The sequence below is a fragment of the Aptenodytes patagonicus genome, chromosome 15, assembly GCF_965638725.1.
Source record: "Aptenodytes patagonicus chromosome 15, bAptPat1.pri.cur, whole genome shotgun sequence".
Classification (NCBI taxonomy): domain Eukaryota; kingdom Metazoa; phylum Chordata; class Aves; order Sphenisciformes; family Spheniscidae; genus Aptenodytes; species Aptenodytes patagonicus.
Genome location: NC_134963.1, coordinates 10,514,547 through 10,540,207, shown reverse-complemented (window position 1 = coordinate 10,540,207; position 25,661 = coordinate 10,514,547). Strand labels below are relative to the sequence as shown.

At 40.5% G+C, this 25,661-nt stretch overlaps 1 protein-coding gene across 1 annotated transcript; it reads left to right on the top strand.

The window, feature by feature from the left end:
- Nucleotides 1–6,351: 6,351 nt before the first annotated feature.
- UBE2L3 (ubiquitin conjugating enzyme E2 L3) lies at nucleotides 6,352–25,009 on the top strand. Its single transcript, XM_076353102.1, has 4 exons — nucleotides 6,352–6,416; nucleotides 15,093–15,188; nucleotides 19,192–19,378; nucleotides 22,870–25,009. The coding sequence occupies exons 1-4, from the start codon at nucleotides 6,390–6,392 to the stop codon at nucleotides 23,022–23,024; spliced, it is 465 nt and encodes a 154-aa protein (XP_076209217.1). The 5' UTR covers nucleotides 6,352–6,389; the 3' UTR covers nucleotides 23,025–25,009.
- Nucleotides 25,010–25,661: the final 652 nt, after the last annotated feature.

The window sequence follows — 25,661 nt, the reverse complement described above, 5'->3', positions numbered from 1 at the left end:
CGGAAGCAGTTTAGCATTCTTCTGCTTGAGCCGCTTTGCCTCCTGCCACACTGACAGAGAGCTTCCCTTCCTCAGAAGGCAGTTCTTATTTTGAAGGACATTGCATAGTCTCTCCAGGCTCTTTAGGGCACTCTGGGGGCAGCTGCCCCTACTGCCAGGCAGCCAGTCCTCTTGCTGCCTTGCTGCCTGCATACTGCTGTCTCCCACAGACCCACCGCTGCCTGCCCTTACTTCTGGCAGGGAGTCCAAGCCATGCAGCACCATATCTTCACGCACAGTCTCTGGCAGAAACTCCATGCTGTTCCCTTCCTCCTGGAGGTGAGCATCTTTTAGCCCTTGCAGGTTTTCTGCTGCTCTGCGCTGTGGCTTTCGGGGGGGGAAAGGCAGTATTTTCTGTAGCACTGACTGGGAAGACCGAGGGTCGATCTGGCTGCTGGCCAGATTTTTTAATTTTTTTTCCTTCCTCTTTCCTTTGCTTATTAACCTGTCTTTATCTTGATCCAAGAGCTTTCTCACTTCTGCTCTTCCTATTCTCTCCCCCATCCAGCTAGGGAGGGAAGGAGCAGCCATGTAGGTGCTTAGCTGCTGGCCAGGGTCAACCCTCAGCAACGGCGTTTCCAGGCCCTGTGCCCACCAGGGACAGAACCGACACAGAGGGAGAGCAGAGGGGGGATGTGATGGCTCGTTAACAAGTCCAGGTAGCGCTGGGTAGTGCGTGAGTATGGGAGTCTTTGTGTGCCTGGATATTAACTTTAGCCCAGTATTGGTGAACTACTGGATTTGCTGTCTCAATCCAGATAACTGTACCACTGATTAGTATTTGTTACTGTACTGTTATTTAGAGATAAACAATTTATCTGTAAAGCTGTTGGTCTGGTGTTTGTTACTGTATCCTGAACTGTAACTCAGCAGGGCTACCTAAAACCCTTATATCAGGGCAGCCTTCCCACCCCCCCAAACTAGGGCAGGGGAGCAACTCCTCAGGCACTGGGACCTGCCTGGCCTCAGCATTCAGAGAAGGCCCCAAGATATCTGCTGTAACATGCAATTAAATAGTCTTCCAAGAAATGGCACACATTTATCAGCTGTCCTAGCTCCTGGGTTATTCTGAGAGGGATGCACCACTGGCTTCTCAGGTTTTTTCAGTGAGAAACAGTCTTTTTCAATGTGGTATTCAGAGTTTCTAGCACCGTGGGACCCTACCTCTGGTTCAGGCTGATAGAAGCTAATGCAGCATGAATAGAAAACTCCCATACTTGCAGCGTAAAGTTCATAGTATAGTTGCTGTAATACTTTGTACATTCCCCTCGCCATGTGTACATCAATTTCCAGCAGCACACTGAAACAGTTGCTGTTGAAACACAGTGTAATCTGGCAATGATTTTATTAAAGCTATTTTAAAATGTTTTTCTACCAAAATCTTGTTAGCACAGTTATGCAGTTATGAGAGAATGTTTTTCAAATTGTTTTGTAGCACTGAGGAACTGTGGAGATGCTGGGCCCAGGTGAGGTCTGAGCTGAGCTCTTGCCTGCTGAGCAATTCTCCGTATTTTCTCTGCTTTGTGCCTGTTTGTGCCGTACTGACCAGGGCCTGGGTGCAGGCTCGCCCTTTATTTCATGCTGCTGTGTTACATTACAAGACAGCTAAAAACACAGTGATATGCATGACTTTTCTACATCAGCAAATTCCTATGTAGTCCATTAGGTATTATGTGATCACGGATGGAAGGGGAAGCAGTTCACAAAGTTAGGAATTAAAGAAATCAGTCATGAGCTGATATATCCATAGTACTAAAAAAGCTTGAGAATCCACTAGGGCTTGTGCAGTGTTGACCTGAGCTGGGTTATATGTTTACTGTTAGTACAAAGGAAATCAACAGAACTCCTTCCCCCCCCCCCCCCCCCCCCCTTGGACGCAAAGGGAACTTAATGTATTTAGTTTTTCATAAACAGTTACAAAATACTGCATTCAAGAGGAAAGGGGTCTGTGTAGGACAGAATCACTTTAATAAAGTACGTGACATACAAAATACAGGAAGAAGAAAATGAGTTTATAATTCTATATTGGATACTTACCTGACAGAATAAATGTCAACTAACAATCATCATACATAATTAATTGCTTTAAAATGCTTGTCACTAGAGATCTAAGAAACTGAAGGAACAAGAAAACATATATAAAAACTTTTAATTTGTTGGCAATTTTACAGGAATATAGGATGGATGATTGTCAACAAAAATTAAATTAAGCATGTCTTCATTTTTTTAATCTATTTTACCTTTAACAGTTCCAATGGAGAGGCATATAATGATTTAAGGTATTAATTATTTTTATAAGTTTAGTTGCTCCTGGAGATGAGCTTTGCCCTCGTGGATTACCGGTAGATTCCTTTAATGTGTTTTGAATGAATTAGAACCAGTTTGAATTCTGAATTCTGTCTATATTCTGCAAACCAGCATATCCAAGGAATCCTGGACGTAAGGAGTGTCCTGTTGGACCAGAACAGAGGTCCATCTAGCCCAACACTCTCTTCCTGTCCATGGCAGTAGGGGATGTTCTGTTTAGGGACCAGCATGCAGGCCCACAGTCTGTTCATCTCATACTCCCAACCATTCATAATTATGAGTGGGCATCAATTAGAGATGTGTTAGATGATAATTCCATACCTATTCTCTTTTTTTTATCTGTTTATAGACCTGTTACCCAGTTTGACTAGTTTCTTTTTGAGCCTGCAGACTATTACCTTTACTACAGCCTGTGGTAGGGAGTTCCAGACGTTAATTACCTGCTGTGAAAAAAGGTACTGTCTTTTGGCTGTTAGTAATGCCCAGTTAGTCTCACTGTGTGCACCTTCATTCTAGTATTGTAAGATCTGATAAATAACAACTTCATATTCACCTTAGCCACTGCCTTTATGATTTTGTAAGCTTTGATCATATCTTTTCTTAGCCTTCTCCTCTGCAGGTGGAAGAGCCCCAGCCATTTTAGTCTCTCTTAATATGGCACTGTTCCACCCTCTTGATCATTGCGTCTGCCCTTCTCTCTACTTCCCCTAATTCTGTTGTATTCTTCTTGAGGTGTATAGACCTGTCCCTCCTGTAAGCAAGATGTGGGGGTACCAAGGCTTCATACAGCAACAAAATTATTCTTACTCTTTCCTCCTCCCCTTCAGTTTTCATGAGTCTTTTTGTTTTCTTTCAAATGGCCTTTTCATAACAGTAAATAAGCAAGGAGGATTTTTTCCTAAAGTTTTCAAGGGCTGGGCTGTGTTGTGGCTCACCTGTTCAGAAAGTCTGTTTACACAATTTCTTTTTTTGAAGTTGAACAGTTATGTTCCTTAAAACAGTGGAAATGTGATAGAAAGTTATCTTTGGGAGTGGGCAGGCATAAATGTAGCGTCCAGTCCCTTGAAGATATCACAGGATAAGCATTAAAACCTGTATTCTGGACACTCTTAATTGTCAAGTAAAATAATGGATACAACCTGGAAACCACACCAAAAAACTGGTTAAAAAATGCAGAACCATCTGCGAAACTCGGTATAACTAACGGCCTGGGTCTTGCTGCTAACAGGAAAGTAAGAGTTATAATTGATGAAATTCTGTCTGAAAGGAAATTCCTGCTGCTTCTTCAAGGCTGTACAACAGCATGTCATGACTGCCAGTAACCGGCATCCAGGTGAGATCCAGCAATGAGTATGGTTGCACAGCCCTTGTTCATAAACAAGATATGCATCAGTGTTAGCATCATAGGATCTGCTCTGGATCCCATCTGAAACAAGACACTGAAAGGATCCAGGATACTGGCGGCAGGTAGTGAAATGTGCCTAGTTCTGTGTAAACTTCTCAAACACCCTTCTGTAATACAGGACTTCAACATTAAGTGGCAAATTGTGAGGACAGCTACACTCAACAATGATTTCTCAAGAACTGGCTGGGCTATTGTTAGTGATAGTGTGGGTGGTATTTTTTCTTGTCAAAGGAAATGCGATTATCTTGTAATTATCCCAGATACTTCTGACACTCTCTTAAAGCTATAAATTCATGGATTAAAATTACAGATAGTAAATTCAGAATTCCCTGTGGTGCTTCTAGTATTGTCTTTTGTGTGTGGCAGCTATGTGTCTCAGTGTAGGTATAGGCAAGGGCCTGAATAACTGTATTTTGAGGAAAAAAATGTTTAGAGAATACTTAGACATATGGTGGTCTTGGAAAATTACGCAGTCAGATAAAGAGGAGATGAAGATATGAATAGAGTTTTGGCAAATAAAGAAATCAAGTTAATATCTGAAGCAGCTTGTTTTTCATATTTGTAGACATCTGGAAAATAAGTTGTAAGAACTGTTCTTCCAAGTTACCATGGTATCAGATTTAGGTATTTCTAAATTTCAGAAGCATATAATCTGAACTAGCCCTTTTATCAGATGTCAGCATTTTTAAATCTTTACTACCAGCATCCCATTTCAGCAGCACATCATGAATCCTCAGAGAGTCTCTGCAGCTTCTGTTTTCACATAACGTGTACCTGCCTGGCACGTGTGTAACTTCTCCAGCCGGTCAGCACACATGCTTGCTTTACACCTCTCTGCTACTTCACCAGGATGGTCTGCCTCTTTCATTTTCAGTTTCCTCTGACTCCATTTTCCTTGAGTAAAATGGATGCAATAATCTTTAAATATCTAATAGAATAAAGTTATCATAATATTAAACATCTTTGAAGATCATAATATAATTAGTTACAAACTATTTAATAGTACCCATATGAAGTAGGTGAGTATTAAGTTGGTTCCTGTAGGTGCTGTATAGTTTACTTCATTAACAAATGTTAATTGAATTTTGGAGCAATAAGCACTATATTAATGCAAAATAATGATTATCAAATAGCTGTTCAGGGAGTAATTATAAGATAGCGTACTAGAATCCTGTGCTTCGTAACTAACAACTTTTGTTTCATTTTTGAGTTTTTGAAAGTCTCTTGTAATAACCACAACATTTCCTTTTTCAGGTTGTCTGAGTCTGTAAAGCTTATTTTAAAGCTTAGAACTTTTTCGGGTGACAAAAGTAGCTTTTCCATAGAACAAGTGTTAGATCAAGTGAGGACATCAACTGACATGTGGGAGGGGGAAAGGGGAAATAAGGCCATGCGTCGGCAGAGCAGATCTTGGAGTAATTCCTGAATACACTGGGTCAACGGAGAATGTTTTAGGGAGCAAGTCAGGTGCCTGGACACAGATGTCTGGTGGCATTTTAGATGTCCTATAGTATAGTAACTTACATCCCATGCCGTATCTGCTAGCCCTGTGTCTTGGATACCCCAGGGCACCTGAAATGACGGTGGATGCTTATGGTTAGACATCTGAACTGCTCCTACAGTGGTTGCTAGAGGCCATCTGGGGAGGATCAGAGCTGGAGAGCAGTTACAATTAGAGCTCCATTAAAGAGCTAAAAAGCACATGGCAAATTATGGTCTTGATTAATACTGACAGTGACATTATCTCCTCTTCCACAGCTTTCTTTTCTCTAGGAGGTTGCAGCAGGGCACGGGAGGCTGGAAGCTTGGGGCCGAGGCTGGGTTGAACTGGTCATGGTAAGGTAAGGCCGGTGATGCACTTGAGAGGTGGGTTTCACCAGAGACCAGCAGGTCTGGGGATGGTTCCTGAGGGTCAGGTACCTCTTCTGGAAGCTCCCTCCCCTCTTCAGAGTATTTTAAGAAACTAAGAAATAAAGGTTGTGAAGGGCTCTGAACATAATTACGGCTTATTTGATAAAACCTGTAACTACAGGTTGCAGTCTCTTCCCCTGCAAGGAAGACAATACCGAATTTGGGGTGATGCACGTTAAATAAAATAAGCCACAACAGCATTTTAAAGCGTTGATCGATGATTAAAAAACAGCCTCGGACAAAAGACATCACCGACTACTGGACGGAGGAGGGCAGGCAACCAGCCTTCAGAGAGACGATGCTCCAGGAGCCCTCAGCCCCCAGGGCAGCGTGTGCGCTCCCCGGGCCGCAGCAGGGCTGCGCGGCGGGCTCCGGGCCGGCACGGAGTGAGTGTTTCCTGCCTTCTCTCCCCGCGGGACGGAGCCGTGCGCCCCGCACAGGCGCTGCCCGGGCCGCCGAGCGGAGCACGGCCCCGCGTCGAGGAGGGGCTGCGCCCAGAGGGCTACCCGGGGCTGCGGCGCCGGCCCGGCTCCGAGGAGGCAGCGCCGCGAGGAGCCCGCCGCCCCCCGGCAGACGCTCCGGCCGGCGGGGCGGGCCCGGCGCCGCCCGCGGGGAGCCGAGGACCCGCCGGCCCGGCCCGCCCCCGTCCGCCGCCCCAGGAAGCGCAGGGCTTTAGCGCCCTGCCCGCCGCCGCCATGCATTGTGGGGCGGCGGCAGCAGAGCCAAGATGGCGGCCAGCAGGAGGCTGATGAAGGTAACAGCCAGCGCCGCGCCGGAAAGGGCCGGCGGGCGGGCGGCGGCGGGCACCCCTCTCCGCCCCGGCGGCCCTCCGGGTGCGGGGGGGTCGCCTCCCCGGCCGCGGCTCGGCGGGGCGGCCTCCTCCCCTCCCCTCGGCGGCACCCCGGGCTGGAGCGACCGGAACGGGAGCAGCCGGCACCTAGGCCGCGGCCGTGAGCGGCCTCGCTGTCTCCTCCGCCGCCGCCCCGGGCTCCGGCAGCGCTCCGCGGCCCCCGGCCGCCGGCCGGGGCTGGGCGGGGGCGCTCGGCGGGCGCCGCGGGCCGCCGCGGGCCGCCCCGTCCCCCTCCCTCCGGGGGCTCCTGCGGTGACTAAGCAAAGAGGAAGGGCCGGGGGGGAAGGAAACGCCGCTGCCGGGACGCCTCGGCCCCCGCCCGGGGCCGGGGCACTCCCCGGGGCGGCGTGAGGGGTCGCCCCGCCGCCGGCGGTGCCGCAGCCGCGGCGCGGTCCCCGGCCCTGCCCGCGAGGAGGGCTCGGTCGGGCGGCGGGGAAGCGCCCTCTCCTCCCTCCCTGCGGGTGGGGGTTCTCCGCTCCCCCCGCTCCTTCCTCGGTAAGGAACCTTCCCCAAACACCCAGGAGTGAAATAATTTCGTTTTCGTTGTTTCGGAGAGTTACCTCCTCCTTGTATGCGTAAGAGGTTTATCACACTGAAATATGGACCTGGGTTCAGAAGTTTCCTCATTCACTGCAGACGTGGTAATGTTTTTGTCTTCGCTCTATTTGTTCTAAAGTGCGGCTGATACTTGTAAACATAAACTCGGCCTCAGTTGGGTTTTAACCAAGAGCATGTGTAGTTTATTGTAAAATACTGCTTGGGATTATGTTTCTCATCATTTTGCTTGAGGAGTAAGGTACTACTTAGAAAGAAGATTACAACTGTTGCCCCCAAAGCATACAAGTTTATTTTATGTGTTGTATATAATTGCCAATTAATATTGCAAACTGTATGCAGTGGGGTTTGCCTAGGACATGCAGCCATAGTGGCGTAAAATTTAGTCATCTGTAAAATGCTATGGCAATACCCTACAGTATTTGCATGCAAAGTGCCTGTAACGTAAATCAATGAACTTTACAGGCTAGTCCTGTGAAATGTAGGGGAAAGACCCTGTAACTGTTGGGCAATGTTTTAGGCTCATTAAAAAAAACTGTCCCTGTGGGGTGCAACGTAACCATGCACTAGGATTTGACAGATATATGGGCGATTCTGTTAAACTGAGTACTTTAATATCAGATTTGCAACTGGCTTCAAGGACGTGGACCCCTAATAGGGCTGGAGTTTCACTAGGACATGTAGCTGGCAGGTTTTGAAGTTGCATTTCCTTAATTGTGCAGATATAAAATTAACCGTTATAACTCGGTGATTTTTGAAGAAACCAATAGCTCAGCGGTGCTTTCATAAAGCTAGTTTTGTTGTTTTAAATGTGCTATGGAGCGATTAAAAACTAAATAGTAAATACATTGTGTGCAGAGTCGTTCATATATATTAAATCAGTAGGCATAAACCTTTTATTGTCCTTAAGGATCCTGATGAGATGGCATTCATTTTTTTACTTCACCTTTGATAGCTGTTATATTTTGTTACAGCTTTAGTGTCATAATCAATATTCCTGTTGCTTTATACTCAAATAAGGTTCCCTTAGTTTCAGATAGTAAACAACCATTTAATTTTATCTTTTTGTAAGGCAGCTTTTCTGCCTGTTCTGAGAAAAATCCATTAATTGTTCAAAAGCACATCACTACTACTCTGGTAGGAAAAAAAAATATTTCCAATTATTTTTTCTTTATAAATTTAAAATAGAACATAAAAATCTGAAAGGCAAGAAAAATTGGTGTCAGTATCTGCAGTACCTCTTGCTTTTCACCCCCCCGCCCGGTTCCACTATGCTTCTAAAACATTAGTTTGTACTTTAATCTTTCACTAAAATGCTGTAAAAATGGTTTTTGACAACGTGACCTCCTCCTTTTCGAGAAAAACGGTGTGGCAGTTGCTTTTCAGAGGGAGTGGTGTAGGAAGAAGGGAGACATTGATAACTTCCCTCTTACATTTTTACTTTCGTTTCTGTTGCCTGATGTTTGTGGATTGTGCATGTTGTGTGCGTTTTTTATGCCAGTTCCAGAGCTGTGAGATGCTGTATCACAGGACTTGTAAAGGCTATTAAATACGCAGCTACCTTCGTGCCTTTTGGAGAGTCGAGTCAGCCTGAATGGCTTTGAGTTTCGCCATTCATCTCAGTAGGAACAAAGTAAAGCTCTCGTACAGATGATGTAATCTGGATTGCTGCACTGTGATGTTTTGAAGGTCCAAACTCATATGTGTATCAACCTAATGTCGTTATTTAAGTTCCAAATTCACGCATCCACTTTAAAAAGTCTTTCACCGTTGAAGTTTTGCAATATAGAAGAGTCTGTGGTGTGCTTTTCTCGGGGTCATAGAATGATGAGTGATTATAACTAAAGGAAATAGAATTTTTTAGTGTGACACTCAATTATGTTTAAAATAATTTAGGATAAGCGTTAACTGTCTTTTCTTTGAGCTAAATATCAAGTTTGTCTTTGGTAATTGAGAATAAACTTTGAACCTTTTATAGGTTACATAAAATAAAGCAATTCCCATTTCCTTAAGGTCTTGCCAACATTTTGAAGTACTGCTTTTTTTTTTTGGACTCGTGTCATGCATCATAGTTATTCATATTACTCACAGTGGCTCAAAGAGACTGGATGTAGTAAGTTCATAATAACGCGCTGTCTGCCTGTAGAAAACTGGAACTATAAGTATAGTTTCCACCTTCCAGGTGGAAATGGGTGTCCTTTTCAGATTGTGGAAGCCATTTGTATCCTTCAGCAAACCTCCGTGTGAAAGAAGTATTACAAATTTTGCCATTGTACAGTTCAATTTTAAACACCAAGTCAAGTCATAACAAGAATAAGATTGTCTTGTTATCTCAGGCTCTGTTTGAGCAAATTACATTTCCTAGGCCAAAGACCTTATTTATGGCCTATTTTTGCAGAGCTTTATACCATCAAATAGTCTAACTGAAGTTTTCTCCACTGATTTACAAAAAATCAGTGGAGGTGTGCCTTTTCCAGGAGCACACCTAGGTTAGCAAAAATGTGAAATAAACATAGCTAATGAATCATATTCCAGAGACATCTGAGGTGGAGTTTTGATCTATGAGCCACCATTACACCTCTTCAAAGAGCCACAGTTGTTGGATCTTGACTCCTCATGAAATGTGAGAGGTGGGAATAAAGCAGTCTTTGTCAAGGATATCTTGTTATGGACGATCTCTCAGGGTAAAAACAGGTAAATATGGAGTAATTATATTTAGGAGAGGATCTAAGGCTTCTCTTTTAAGGGAGCTACTTTGCTTCACAACCCTTTCTTGGGAAAGGAAATTGTCTCCAAATGCGTATGATTGGGAACATAGATCTCCAAGAGACATGCCAGAGATTTCAATGAAATGCTTTTCACAGTTGCCACCCACTAATGTAAAACAAGCTCTTTTCCATGTGAGATACGTAGCTAAATGCTATATGGAGAGGTAGTGGGTAGTTGCAAAGGGAAGGCTATTTCAGTGCTGGATAGTCATAGTACTTACTTGGTGGTGTAGTAACGTGTCGTACTGAGATGTCCCTTCAATAAGCGTTTTTAGGTAGTATTTGAGAAGGCTGTCCCGTCCCATGTGTGGAGCTGCTCCCCTCTGTGTTGATCTGCGATATGATTGAGCTAAGGCGTCTGTAAGACCCGTGCTTTTGTTTCCTGGGTTTGAGGTGTTCGAAAGTATCTTTAGTATTAAAAATTTAAAATAGGTTTAAAGAGTAAATAACACTTCACATATGAAGTGAGGTACGTAGACAATTATTTTAATCTTACTGTTTTTACTCTGCTTCCATAATTGCATAGTCAAACATTTATGCAACTGTTGAACTCCATGATAAAATACAAACACAAGGCCACACCCAGGTACCTGCTGTAGATGGCCTGCAATCTCCAGTATACTGTGGTCTTGTAAACACCGTAGCCCTTCCAAATAAAGGGGTTTTAAACAACTTTGGTATTTGAAAAACAATTCTAAACTGATCCAAACACCGGTTCTCAGTAACAAGGGAAATGTGAGCAATGTATGATTGTCCTTATACAGAAGTGAGAATACGTATTCATTTTCCCTTTTTGAAACTGAGGATCGACAAAAGGATTTTTAATCAAATGAAAAGAGTTTGCCAATAAGTAGCGTTACTCAGTAAAAAAAAGGCATGTGAATACACAGGGTTGTAATGTTGCAGTGGAAACTTAATAGTAGTTCTTATAAGAGCTAGAATCTATTCGGGGTTTTGGTTGGTTTTGTGTTTGTGTGTTTTTTGTTTGTTTTTTTTTTAATTAAATTGGATTTTAAGGTGTTTTAACACTTCTTTATACTGTATGAGATTCGGAAAGTAAAACTGGCCAGTTCCTTATCAGTGTCTTGGAGCCTGTTTAACTTTGTCACACTTCTCTTAGAGAATGTATTTATAAACAGATAAACATAAATTGTAAACAGTAGAGAAACATGGTTTAGGGTTATTTCAGTAGACTTTTGGTTTTCTTTGTGCATTTAATAGCATTTTGGGCTTGATGCAGAAGTTACTGAAGTCAGTATGAGATCTTACACTTATTCCCATATTCGTGAATTACACTCTTACAAGTGTTTGTCTTCACTGCATTTTCCTGTCTGGCTTGGTTTTTTTAGAGAAGTCCCAAAACTTGAAAAATGCATAGGCAAAACAGTAGCAGGGTTTTTAAAATACTTAACTACATTTTAAGCTGATGCCACTTACTTTTCTTTTTAATTTCAAACATTTAATTTTTGTTTTAAACAGCAGAAATAATTACACAATATTGAAAATCAAAATTGTAACTCCTGATTGATTATATATGAGAGGAAGTATGTACTTTTATGACTACCTTCAGGATTATACTTGAAGATCAGATACCACCTCTGAAACAATGTTTTCTCCATTTCATGTGCTGTGTGTAACACTCTCTCTGAACTACAAACATCACGTCCCAAGAGAGCCCCGTGAAATAAGACGACGTTTCTATTTTACAAATGGGGAAACCAATGCAGCAAGGTCACATGCAAGGTTGATAACAGTGTGGGGAATGAAAGACTGATTGAAATTCTTACTGCAGTCTTCTAACCTTTAGTTACACTCCTCCTGTGCTCCTTTAATTATATTACTTGACAAAATTAAGGGGTGGAGGACAAGAAAAGAAATTAATCTATTTACTGTCTGCCTAGACTCTTAAGTATTATTTTGAAATAAATATCTAGACTATATCCTTTTACCTCATAAAGTAATTTTTGTCCCTTTGGAGTTGCCGAAGCTGGTGTTAAATGCAGTATTAACTTTTAATCTGTGCTGTTTGAAAGTATTTAGTAGCTCATTCACTTTTTTAACAGTACATTTGTACTGTAGTTGTGTCTGCCTCTGTCTGAGGCAGTTAGATCTTTATTACCGGTTTTGGCAGTTGCCAGGAAAAAAAACCAAAACAAAACACACCACTCCAACCCTTAAATTGTCAATGCTGAATCTCTTAACACTCCCAATGCACTAGACACTAAAAGCCTGACTTGCAAGTATAGTATTACATTGTATTTGTGGGGATAGTAGTATGAAAAAAAAGCTATTTGTAAATAGCTCTAACATGGAATTGATTAATTGGGAGTGGAGTATGAAATCTGAAACACTTCTAGTATAAGAAAAGTAATTTCTCATATAAATTGGAACCTGTCTTAAGCGCGTAGTTCAGGCAAGTCCTCTGCTAAGGTAGACTTGATTCTCCATGACCTTTGCAGTCATACCTGTGTGTGAGGAGAAGAATTGCCTGGCTTATCCCCATCTATTCCCTTTTTCGGTTGTCAGTTACTACCGCAGGACCCAAGGCAGCAGAAGGAGAAGCACAGAGTATAGTCCTGATACACTGCAGTAATTTACCACTTTTTTGATTTTGAAAGTGAATTCCGGCAAAGGCTTCACATGTCAGTTTAAAGAGGAAGATGTCCTGAATCATTTTCTGCTAGTTCTTTAGTGTCTTCTAGGCTGTTTAATTCCCTCTCTCATGTGGTGGACTTGAGGGAAAATGAGGAGCAATTTGCATATTTGTTTCAAACTTTTCTTTGCTTTCATACAAAGTTTTACAATTTTGTAATGATCTCTGTACTGGATTCTTGCATTTCTTAATTCAGCATCCAATTTTTTAACCTGAATCTAATTATAAAATGTAGGTGTTTAATTTTCCAGTAATGTGAAGCCATGCTTTTCTAATTTATTAGCTTAATAACGTACCTGAATTATAGAGTCATAGTCCTCCCTTTTTCTGTGTCTGGGCAATTGTTCTCTGGGCCAGCAGCAGTGTAATGCTATCATCTGAACCTGTGATAAAAGCTTCTGCAGGGAAGCTGCACTCCCACTGGGACATTATGGGGGAGATTTCTGTCGTATGTATAATGTTTTTAATATAGTAACTAGAAAATTGTCTAAACCCATTTTCCTTTCCTTGTTTTAGAGTGAAGGCACTTGGGATGCGTGTTTGTTTATGCTTAAATACGTACTGGTTAATTACCTTATTTTGTTCCCAATGTTTGATGCGTTAACATCTAGTGTGGAATGGGATTTATCCCTTTTACATGCTGTGGAGTAGTGGTTTGCCAGGACTTCACGGTTCTGTACCTGTAGAGAGTGAGCCGCTCAAAACGCTGTTCCGAGTGAGTTACTCTCCTGACCCTGTCAGGGAAGAGTCAGTCTGGTATCAGCCAGGCTCTCCCTGAGCTGCTGCTCTGTGCGCTGAGCATTCAGAGCCAGCTGTAAGGCACTGTGTGGATTTGCAGTTTCAGTGATCGTAGAGGATCGCTTGTAGCTGTGATAATAAAGGTTATTTTCTTTTGAATGTTTTGGTTTGCTCTGTATCCCTATAAATGTGCTTCGTGGGATTATTTTTCTGTGTGTTTTATGTGTTTTCCTGCTTTAAGGAAATAGGATAATCCTCTTACCTTTTTTTTTTTTTAAAAAAGCCCAAACTGTCTGTGATACTGTGTAAATCTAGCAGCAGTGGAATTTGGGGATTAATCCGCAGGTCTAGACTAAATAGTTGGTTTTAGTGTCGTAAAGATTGTGTTGGGCATCAATTCAATATCCAAGACTCCAAGGTTAAAATTCTGTGTTCTGAGTGTGCTCTTGCTTTCATAGGTGCAGCGGGTGGGAATGTAAATGTTCCGCTTCTGATGTGTGGCTGTCACGTGATTTGTTTCACGTGCATTTGGAAGTCTCGTTTTTCCTTTGGGTTTGCATTTTATCATGATGCTAAGTTTATGCAAGAGATTACTGCGCGTATTAAACCTGTGCCAGTCAGATGCAGAAAGGTTTGATCTAAGATGAACATAGAGCTATTTTAGAAAAAAAAAAAAAACCTGGACAGTACAGCACTTGTACCAGGAAAACTGATCTTTTTTGGTTTTCGGTGTATAGTGCCTTTGCTTGTAGTTGGTGGTTTTATCATAATAATACACAGTCTAGTTTTGCAAATACGCTAGCACCCAGTGAAGAACTGTGTGCTGGCGGAGGGTACCAGCATTGCTGTATAAGCAACATTTTTCCTAACCTATGTAGACACACAGGCATGTGCTTCAGTTTTGAAAGCACTGGGGAAATTTTGTATTTCACTGTGGGTGACTTTTGAATTTGAATTCAGTTAAATTCTCTTTAAAGATAAAACTCCTGAGTTCAACAGCAAAGGGCTATAATTGTTATGGAAAAAAGTGGAACCTTGAGGTGTTTCTTTCTTGGTCTTAAGAAATATTCCAGGAAACAGTTGCTACGCTAGAGCTTATACATAATTTTAAATATAAAAATGCCTAAATACTTGTTTTGGTGATACCTGGATCACTAGCTGATGAAAAATGGTTTGACTGGTGATCGATTGGTGCAGAAAGATACCTTGTTCAAGAGTGATACAGCTATAAAGAGAGGTGTCTTAATATCTACTGTTAACTTTGAGGTACAAACCAGAGATAAAGCTGTATCTTCTCAAGTTATTGGTCTAAATAAGGCCAGTTTGGCTTAGATTGGTATTTTTCTGTGTTTGCATCAATTTAAGTTGGTAATGCAGGAATTTGTTAGTTTTCAGTTGAAATAATTGGCCCGTTCAGTGACTTTATTGGTGTTTAAAACTGTTACAAAACAATTCTTCCCAATCACTATTTTCCTTCAGACAAGTCCTAAGATGCACTTTATTTCTGTGCTTCGCAGAGTTATCAGTAGTCTTTTACCAAAGGCACTGATTTGCATTTGAGATATAAAAACATTTTTAAATGCACTTTTTCAATGCTTCTACTTCGTTGTGTCTGTAATGATGTTAGTAACAAGGCATTTTTGTATTTTCCTGACATATCAAAAAATAACATTTTTTAATACCTTGTCTCAGAGAACTTTACTTCTCACAGATGCAAAATTTTTTTATTTGTGTGGGTTGCCACCACTAAAACCTCAAGCTTCTTTAACATTAAAGAAACCCACATTGACCTCTAAGCATTTTGAAAAATAAATATGAGCATCTTGCTTAATTCTGTTATTAACTGACACTTTGCTTGCTTTTCAGGAGCTTGAAGAAATCCGCAAATGTGGAATGAAAAACTTCCGTAATATCCAGGTTGATGAAGCTAATTTATTGACCTGGCAAGGGCTTATTGTTCCTGTGAGTATAGACTACTCCTTATTCTAATGAGCTTTAAAATAAGATGAGGATCATTTGTATCTCATAAATCCACAGTTCAGTAGTGCTGGTGGTGACCATTAGATAATTTTTTTACCCTGACAAGAATCTCTTTTATTATTATAGAACCTGGCTTTCAGAGTTGTGGGTTTGTTGCAGAAGCTAGTAATTTATAAATACAATGTGAGTTTATATAGATCATACTGCAGCATCTTAAACATACTCTGGGCGGTGAAGTGTGGTCCTGGATTTAATTCTTGTCTCTCTTCAGACATCTTGTGTAATCTTGGGCAAATAGTGTAATCTTCCTGTCTCATTTTGTTTGAGTGTCTTCTGTGTTTTGTTTTATCGAAGTCTGATAATGTTAGTAGGCGCTTCTTAGAACTAGCGTGAAGGAAAACCCATACGTAATTGAAAGGTGTTCTAGACTTGTCTGAGCAATACCTACCTGGATGCTTCGTAATTGTAGGCCTGGTCCAACACACGGCTGCAGCTGGCGAGGGCTGAGGACTCGGTGATGGCACTGGGTTACTTGGGAGAGGTGTTGGAAGGGGGAAACAAATGAAGTTTGTAGTTTATTACATTAAGCTAAAAGTAGAAAAACTACATTATCATAGGAAAAAGCCTGAGGTATGAAATATTTTGTTTAGTCCTTAATAGATTTTTTTTTAATCAACTAGATTTATTTCTAAGATAAAATTGAGTATTGGAAAAAGTTTGATGCAAGGAAAAGGTTTGGATTTTCAGAATTGAGCTCTTTTAAAGGAAGCCTCTTTATTTAGGCATTAATTAATGCCAAAAAAACCCCACTTTATTATAAAACACTACTGTCTTTTAAGAGACCGTTTAATAGAAGTACATAACCACTGTAGTAGTCAAATAGAGAGGGATTTGTTGCTAAGGGGAAAGCAGGAAATCTAGTATGTTGATTTCCTTGGTTGAAGTCCCTTGGATTTTCTCCTCCTTTATTTTCCACTGCCACGGCCCATGCTCCCTTCCTTACATGAGCTACTTTTAAGTCTGCAGCACAGAGGCTGTGCCACTAGGGCATCAGTTCTGCTTTTCCTTGGGTGCTACCGAAAAGGTCCCCTGACCAGAGTAAATCTGTCATTTTGTAAGACTTTGAAACATCTCTTTAGCAGTTTCTCTGCTTTATTAGTTGGAGACCATTCCTGAATTTGGATCACACGGGGCTTTGCACTTTAAATACTGTAGATTACATTTAGTTTACTGTTTACTTATATCCCTGCAAGTAATTCCTCTGAGTGGTTGAGGCTACTCTTGCAAATAAAGCAAGCAGGATTTGACATTAAAATTTGTCAGAGCTGAGAAACAATATGCTTCAATAAGCCACTCTGATATTTGTGGTTCGTGTATAACAGTTTACTGCTTTGATAATACTTTGAAGCAGTATAAGGTTGGTAAATATGACTAATAAAGCAAAACACCAAAATGCTTGTTTATTCCTGTTAAAATTAGCGGTATGTGGTGTACAGCATCTATTTTTTAACAGTTTCTGCTCACCGGAGTATGAGCTTAGTGTTTGTTTTGCAAAGGTTCACATCATCACAAAGTGTTTAAACATTGTTGCAGTGAACTGTGCTTCATACCTGCCTTTTGATTTATAATGTGCCCTGTTGCAAGGGAAATAGCCTTAAATTCACTACTGGTATAGTTAAGAGGGAATTTTGTCATGAAATTATACCTATAGTAATTATTAAAGTGTTGTGTGTGTTTAAAGAGTAGTATGGTTATTTTGAGGATACGCTATAGAAGATGCTTTAGTCTTAGCATGATTTTTTTAGCTATTGCAATGCTTGGAGTTGATGGCTTTAAAATGTAGTCTACAAGCTGGTTGCAAGTTTAACTTTTTTGCTGAGTTTTTGCTTTTGAAGTTTTACGTGCTGTTTCCACTTTCTAAAATGTTCTTGCTTAGGGTTTAAAGACATGTTACTCATACTTTAGTAGGACTAACCAGTTACTGATTATTATTATTATTATTATTTCCATTTAGATTACTAAACTCTATAACCAGGCATTATTTTGGTCAGCTTCTTAATGAAGGTGTGAGAGATACAAAGGTTAATATTTTTAACAGTGTTCATACAGAATTACTGTGAAAGATATCGTTTTAAAACTTTTTCTTGCGTGTAACATTCCATTCTTCGGAACAGCTGTTAGTTTTTAAGGGTGTTTGTTCAATTGAGAAGCAGGTTGAAGATAGCTTGTCAATTTCTTTTCCCGTTCTAAACTGTAGAATAAGATAGTTTATGTACTGTCTGTTGAAAAGGTACACCGTTTGTTTGATTTCAACATCAAAACGAGACTATCTACCCCAGGCTCCTTGCTCCTGTAAGAGGTACTGTTGGTGTACCATGACTTTCATTTCAGTTAATCAAAGCTGTGTGCTATGGACAAGCTTTTGCAGAGCAAAAATACTCCAGGTGAATGTGAGTCATGTTTGTTACCGGTGTTTAGTATTTATAATTCTGAGACTCTCCCTTGTCAGTGTCAAAATAAATACAACAAATTATTGAAAATTAATTGCTTGAATATTCTGTGTTTCGTCTATTTAAAACATGAGCAACCCTTTACATACGTTTTTAGTTCAGTTTATTGGTAAGTTATAGTGAAGAACTGTTCTGACTGACAGTCAAGCAGAAAATGGACACTTTTAAGCCAGGTCAGTTCCCGTATCAGTTCAGTGAACAGTCTCACAAACTATAGCATGTGGTGGAGGTAAGAACAAGCGAGCCATGGGGGGAGAGGGCACTAACTGCTTACGTTGTCACCACCACCAAAAAGTTATTTGTTAAACTTCCAAAGCTTTTAGGATTGCTTGGATAAAAAGTGATTTTAAAGCCACTCTAGTTAAGTCTTCCCTTGACTGCAAAAATTGTGCTGTATTTCCTAGAAACGCACAGCCAGACTTCTCCATAGGGATGAAACTAAAATTAAATGTTTTCTGTTGAATAATATTTTAATAGAACGTTCCCCACCCCCAAATATTGGTAAACCTTTTTTAACTTCTGGAGTGGGTTTGATTGCAGGGAATGGTCTGGTTGCTAATGAAGAATGTGTGTGATTATCCTTTACACCAACTGGAAGCTCTCATCCTTTGATTCTTGTTCCCAGAGTGTTTGGAAAGGCTTCGTGCCATAGTTACTGTTTTCAGTGCAGAATGGTATTTTCATAAGCTTTAAATGTAGCGATGGATTATTTTTTCTTCTGCCTTTCTTCCGCAGTTAGTATTTGAAGCAGTATCAATAGTCTAGCAGGTTTTTTAAATGAGATTCTGGGCATTGTTTTTTTTGTTTCAGCATGAAGAACTACTTTGCTTACTTCATGGTTCTCTCATCGTGCTCCTTCAAAAATGATCTGATAAGAGTGGGTGCTAAAACTGCATACAAATTCAGAATGTTCTCATCAGCAGGCACAGTGAATATCTATCTTTAGTACCAATGAACGCTCAGCAGATTTTTGTGTAGTCAGCACAAAAACGTTCTTGGAACATATAGGCAAATCTGACAAATCGCTTTGCTGTTCATACCACCATGTTGTGAGACATGTAAAATAACTAGGTTTAGAGAAACCCATTTTCCTTGTCAGGCTTCCTGTTTGTATCTCGGAAAGGGTTTGCAATGCTTTTTGAAATACAAAGTTGGGAATAAAGCTACTTATTAGATAGGACCTTGAGCTTGGAGTAAATGGGATTGGATGCTTTCTTACCAGTAGAAGTGCCAGCCAACTTCAGAACAATGGTAATCTGCTTTTTCCAGGGTGAATACAAATGTTGTAGAGGTGGTATTACCTCTCTCTTACCAAATAGGTTTTGATGTTTCCTGACACATAGACATGGCAGTATGTGTTGGAAGAAAGTGCTTTTAAAAGAGGCCGTTTGATAGACCGAGGTCTGGAGCGTGCTTTTTCTTAATTGTATCCATTAGAATATGCCAGATTCTTGACATTTGCCTTCTTGTTGTAGGACAATCCTCCGTATGATAAAGGAGCCTTCAGAATCGAAATCAACTTCCCAGCAGAATATCCATTCAAACCTCCTAAGATTACATTTAAAACAAAGATCTATCACCCTAACATCGATGAAAAGGGGCAGGTTTGTCTGCCAGTAATTAGTGCTGAAAACTGGAAGCCAGCAACCAAAACTGACCAAGGTAGGACTCCACGTGGAGAAAGAACTGGATATTGAGAAACTTTGTATTGTGTTTAAAGCTAATAGCGTTTCAGCTTGTCAGCTGGTCACTGCTCTTACGGTATATTCATTGTCATAAGGTTTGTGTCATGAGTCACGTGTTGTGAGCACAGTGCACAACACTTTTGGAATCTCATTTTGTTATTGGAATGTAAGGTAATGACACTGACATGTGGCATGTCCACCTCCAGGAAACCGCAAAACTCTTCACGACTGAAGAGTTTATTAAGGTGGTGTCCTCGGCCTACTTAAAAATTCTCGTGGTAGTTTGTGTGTGGGTTATTTTCGGTTTCTTTTTAAACAGTGACTTTATAATCCAGAGGTGTTCAGTACATTCCTGAATGTTTGAAAGAAAGGGTCTAAAACCTCAGGGCTTCGTATATTTTATCATCTCTGCCATGTGGTTCAGTGATGTGAACATACGGTTTGAAATATCTAGGGAGACATAAACAAAATGTGAAATCATAACACATTAACTCTTAGTTCTTAAAAGATCACTGCTGTGAGGCTCACTGTGTAGAGTGTCTTTGGATAAGAATTTAAATATTTTAAGGAAACAAGTTTCATCGGGTTTGTGGCAGACTGAGTGTGTGATCTGAGGAGGTTTTTTCTGTTGTTGTTGCTTCCATTAGTTGTTGGGGTGAGAATTTCACGTTTTCTGGCAGGTAATGATGAGTTTGATAGTAAGCATTTATTACTGTACATATAGAAAGAGCAAACATCCTTGCAAAAACTGCGTATGTTTTAATAATATTAATTCAAATGAGTAGCAGTTTAGTCCTGTGCAAGAGCTTCAGTGACACTGAAGTATCTTGCTCTGTAGGAGAAAGTATTTCCTTCTTCCGGACTCCTCTTTAAGGTTGTTTTCACTTGAATTGTGTTCCTGATAGTAAACAATGCTGTACTTAAGATTTCTTTTTTCTGTGTACTTCTGTATGCTAATAAAACTACTTACAGTTTGCATGATCTTGCCCCAAAGACAAAATAGGAAAATTTCTGTAGTTGTTTCAGAAAAGATCAAGCAGTTGAATGTTGGGGAAAGCGGAGGTGGCAGCAAAAAGAACCTGTTGAACTCCAATAGGTCAGTGAAGATCTTATGATTTGTTGTTGATTTATCCCAGATTATACAGGACAAAGATCCTTGGGAGAGATGAAGTGGAAACAATGTGTGGAAGGCTTCTGCTAACACCTTAGCAGTTGTCTTAATCTTATGAGCCTTCTCTAGTTCAGTAAAGGAACGACATGTCTCTACCTAGTTTGAAATGCAAGTTGGCATTAGTGGGAACTACTGAAGCAATCGTTTGCACGCAGGAAATAGTGTCTCCCTGAGAAGTAGCAATTCCCTTTTTATCTGAGTGAATAAAAACTATGCTAAAATCAGAATTTGGAACAAACACCGGGTACCAAAATATTGCAAATCTCTTAATTTCTGCTGTTTTGTGGTCTTTTGTTTGTCTTTTAACTCTTTCTTCAATAAGTTGTTTTAGTGTCAACATCTGTTGTTGCTACATCGTTGTATGAACCTGCAACGATGTTATTACAGCCCTGCTTAAGTGTCTGTTCCTTTTTCTCCAGAACTCTTCTGCACTGAAAAATAAAACCTCAGTCTGTTTGCTACTTGCACCTTTCCCAAGGAAATAATCCAACATTATTAGTACCGCATCAAAGTGATGGGTTTTGATCAGTCAGGTGTCAAGAAAGCGGAGAGATTAGGTTCATCATAACTCATTAACTCACCTTCCATGTACTAGACGTGCTGTACTTTTTATTAATTTATGCTTAATATTAAAACCGACTGTTGTGACAGTACAGTTTTAAAATGCTGTGGCGATTGAGGCAACTCCTGTTATGACAATCCTAATTTTTTCTGGCTCATGTGCTAAATAACCTTAATAACACAGTAACACTTTCTCTGTGGTGTTTTAGCGTGTGTTACGGCGTGAAAAGGGATTGTCACGTGCAGTATTGATGCTAGTTTCATAAGTAGTTGTTAATATGATGACAGTTGTTGGAAGTCCAGGACTGGCGAGTTCCTGTGAAGTAAGCTAATATCGATTCTACATTCCTTAGATAGTTTGTTGCAGTTTAAACTCTGATTTGTGGTAAGAAATGTTCCCGATTAGCAATATAGCCACAGGCATGCTTCTCTGGACTTCGAGTATTTGTTTTGAGGTATGTTCCCCATTCCGATCAGGTAAGGGTAGAAAAGAGTATGAGCATGAAAAGATTGATGCTCTGAAAGAAGCCACTCTGGTATTCTGGCATCTACTGGAGTGATAAGTATTGTAAGAACTTACATTGCAAAACTAGGGACAATCCGGTTAAACTGCTAAGTAGCAGTTTCAGAACAAAGGATAGACTCTGGCTTTTCCTGCAACATGTAGCTGAGCTGTGGAACTCCCTGCTGCTGGATGGTGTAGGGGTCGGTGGTTGGTGTAGGGGTCGGTGGTTTATGTGAGTTCAGGAGGCGGCAGCTGGCTCTAGTGTGCAACACATGAAGTTAACAGAGTTCTGTTATACTTGCTTTAAAAACTCTTGGGGTGCTGTTTTGTATTACTCTGGGTAGCCCAAAGTTACTTCAAACAGAATATTATTAATACTGTCGTACAGTGAAATGCTTTTTCTGTGTACCCACTTTCTGTAGACTTGCCCAGTTGTGCGTATACCTTTTAGTGGGTGGAGATGAGAACTGATTGTTGTGACCTATCGAGCTTTAAATGGTCATGAGAATGTATATGAGGAAAATGTAGCAATAAATGTCATTGTAGTATGCAAGGTTCGCTGCGTAGATGCCAAGTACGGTTCAGTTATTTTAAGAATGACGTTTCCTTTGAAAGTGATAGGGAAAGTTGAAATGGCTGTAAACAGTGGGGTGAAAAGCATCTTCTGGTTCTTATCCATTTGTTTGCCCGGTGTATCTCTACCAGTGGATGTATTTGGCAGCTCAGAACGAAGGGAAGAATTGTCTGCTGTTTATAGGGGAAGTAAGAGTCATAGAAAAATCAAGCTGAAGAAGCAGTTTCCAAAAGCAGGCGCAGTTACAACTGCATCATTGTGACAGGTGTTAGGAAAAAATGTTTCATGATGGAAATTCCGTCTTTACCCAGTCTCTTTTAGATGAACTTGTCTGTGAAACTTAGTTTCTTTCTTAGCCATAGGAGAGTATTTCAGATAGGATGCCAGTTACGTGGGAAATAATTTGTAGTGCATTTTGGTCTCTATTCAAGTTGATTTTGTTTACAAATACGATTTTCTGGTGTTCGTTCATGGTCATTGAACTAAATCTTGGCATATTGCTACAGCTTATTCATGCTCTGCTTTTGAAAAGACCCTAGATTTATGGGGATGTATTTAAATGCAGTTAAAGCTCTTTACTGGGGAATTTTGCTTACATTTTGATTTTTAAAAATTAACCATCTTAGTCTCTGACGGTATTTATACTTCTTTTGACAGTAATCCAGTCCCTCATAGCACTGGTGAATGATCCACAGCCCGAGCATCCCCTTCGGGCTGACCTAGCTGAAGAATACTCTAAGGACCGTAAAAAATTCTGTAAGAACGCTGAAGAGTTTACAAAGAAATATGGTGAAAAGCGACCAGTGGACTAAAATCTGACACAATTGATGTCAGCAACGTATGATAGAAGATCGGAGCAGTGCATTTGAGACACCCCGTAAAGCAGGACTCTATGGAAAATTGACAAGTGCCACCTTTCGGTGTTAACTTGTGGCTGTTACTAACTTTCTACAGTTTTCTTAATCAAAAGTGGGCTAGGTAACCTGTAAAGAAAGGATTAAAATTTAAGATGTTCTAGTTCTGCTTTCTTTGTTTAAAAATCACTGCTTCAATATACTTTAAAGTATGCTGTTTTCTTTTTCTTGTCAGAATTTATCAAAAATATCTTAGACTTATATTCTGCCCTTAAATTGAAAAGGTTGTGGCTGTCATTTCTTATTTTTCCTTGCAGTTCCCACTATCTTGAGTTCATTTAATTCTTCATTGAATTTTATCCCCCTCCCCAAACTGATGTCTTAGAAAAAAATATCCCAGTTCTGGCAGAAAATGATTGAGTGTTTGGCAGTTTTGTTTACTTTTCTTTTTAAATGTTGCACTGCGCTTTGTGGGACTTGTTGCAAGTTCCCCTTAACTTCAGTTTGTAACATAATAAACAAAAAACAAACAAACCCCACAAAAACAATCAGAAATAATGTCCAGGTCTTATGTAAATCTGGCTGATGTTACCACAAAATGTTTATTAAACGGGGAAACCCAAGTTTTTGTGTGCGTCATTGAATTAAAATATGGCTTATGTCCTGCTTTTGGAAAACTTTGGAAAAAAAATTCCATAGCAAACGAGCAGTGGAATGTGATTACAAACTTCTTTCGCTTCTATTCTTAATACCTATGCAGAGTAGCTAGGAAAACGTGCACAGAGCAACGCTGCAACCAGTTTAGAAGAGTTTCAGAAATTGGGGACCAAGAGGTACCAAAGTGATAAACTGGCTTTTCAGTTAGAAATCGGTATTTTGGAAGTGTTAATTTTGAATTCGAGTACTAAATCTGACAGCACTGCTAGCCGTCTTAGAACATTTTTCCAGCAGAATGCGTAAGAAACATCTGTGTTTTATGGGATGGCACTCGTGCCCCTTTCCCAGCCCAATCGCTGTACAGTTCTTACCGAAAATGGTATGAGAAGAGGATTAAGCAATAACCTGCACTAGAGTACGCTTCACCACTACTGTTCCTGTGTTCTAAAAATACACAGGTTAGATGATGTAATGAGTACTTCAAGTATCATTCTGTCATTCTAACTTAATGGGGCAGAGCTGTTTTCCCGTTGCTCCAGGGCACACCCATGCATGCCGAGGGAAGCCCTTTCTGTCCAGAACTGAGCATCCTTTACTGTGTCTCTGCTTTCCTCCTGACTGCCTGTCTTTTTTTCCCCAGTCTGAAGTGTGATCATAGCTCCACAGTCAAACTGCCATACAATCAAACTGCCGTCTCTTCCCCGCCTGTCAAACTTGGGTATGTTACTGAGCAAGCAGATCTATCTCCAGAAATTCTTAGGTATCTGGGAGTACATATCATTTCGATGTGCAGGAAGTTGAATTAGAAAATCTCTTGCACCCAGATGGTTGTCTGTAATCCTAAATTCAGTTTAAATACAGCCTCTGCCTTTGCAACCTTTCAGAACTAGTGTGTCAAGCGGTAGGTCTCTTGGTTTTAACGTCTTGTATATTTGCTATTTCTTCATTCATCCCTCTGATCCAGCTTTCATTTCCGATGTAGTGTAAACAATGACAGCCCAGTACCTCACCTCTGTTGAAAGTAAATTTTTTTATAAGTTAGGGAGCTAAGAAATTTTATGTTTAAGTGTTCTTAGACAGATTCTTTGGCAGGTAAATAAAGTTAAACCACATTCACCTTATTTACGGAAACTTGCATTTCCTAAGTGTTTTCAGGCTTGTGAGAGCACTGTCTATTACCAAATTTTCACATCTTTGTGTCTTCATTTGCAGAAAGTTGGTACTGATTTTGTTTCATTCACGCTCACTCGGATTCATAATAAAATAATGCCAAATTATCTGTCAAACTGAAGTGTGTATAACTTCTGCATCACATGAGTCACTGTACCTTTTGATCACGTCTGTTGGCATGGAAACTCGCCATTCTCAAAACTGTCTTTTTACTTAAAACTGTAGCACTAGTTCGCTGCCCTCGTTACTACTAAATAGTATACTTTCTGGTTGTAAGCCTCTCAGGTCAAAGACTGCGTTTATTTGGATCAGTGTGACTTGGATGCCATTGAAAGGGAACTGGAAGGGCTGTGTAATTCAAGGAACTCCGGTCGATTCAGAGAGGCCTACAGCAGCGCTGTACCAGCTATTCCGATTTCATCTGTAAAGGTCACATAGAAGACAGATATTGCTATCACTTCTCTTTGTGTGTTCTTCATAGTTCCATTTCTAAACGACGGGATGTGTAACCTCAGTGAAGGCTTTTGTTTGTAGGCAGCCCTCTGAAAAAAGACAGAGATCAAATACTGTACTGTACGGTTGAAGTCTGAGGAGAAAAAAAATCAAAGTACGAAGTCCTATGTTAACTCAGGAAATCAAGCTCTTGTTCTCTCTGGTTCCCTAAGCCATGCTGAATTCTAAACGTGCAGTTTAATATCCAGAATAAAAACAACGTACTGGTGAAACCACACCCAGGAGCACTGGTATAGGCTTTCTGCAATTCCATTC

Bases quoted from the DNA above. Each gene is read 5' to 3' on its own strand.
- UBE2L3 (XM_076353102.1), top strand. From the start codon at position 6,390: ATGGCGGCCAGCAGGAGGCTGATGAAG. The intron at 15,189-19,191 runs GTGAGTATAGAC...TTCTTGTTGTAG, and splicing joins GGCAAGGGCTTATTGTTCCT to GACAATCCTCCGTATGATAA. The intron at 19,379-22,869 runs GTAGGACTCCAC...TTCTTTTGACAG, and splicing joins AGCAACCAAAACTGACCAAG to TAATCCAGTCCCTCATAGCA.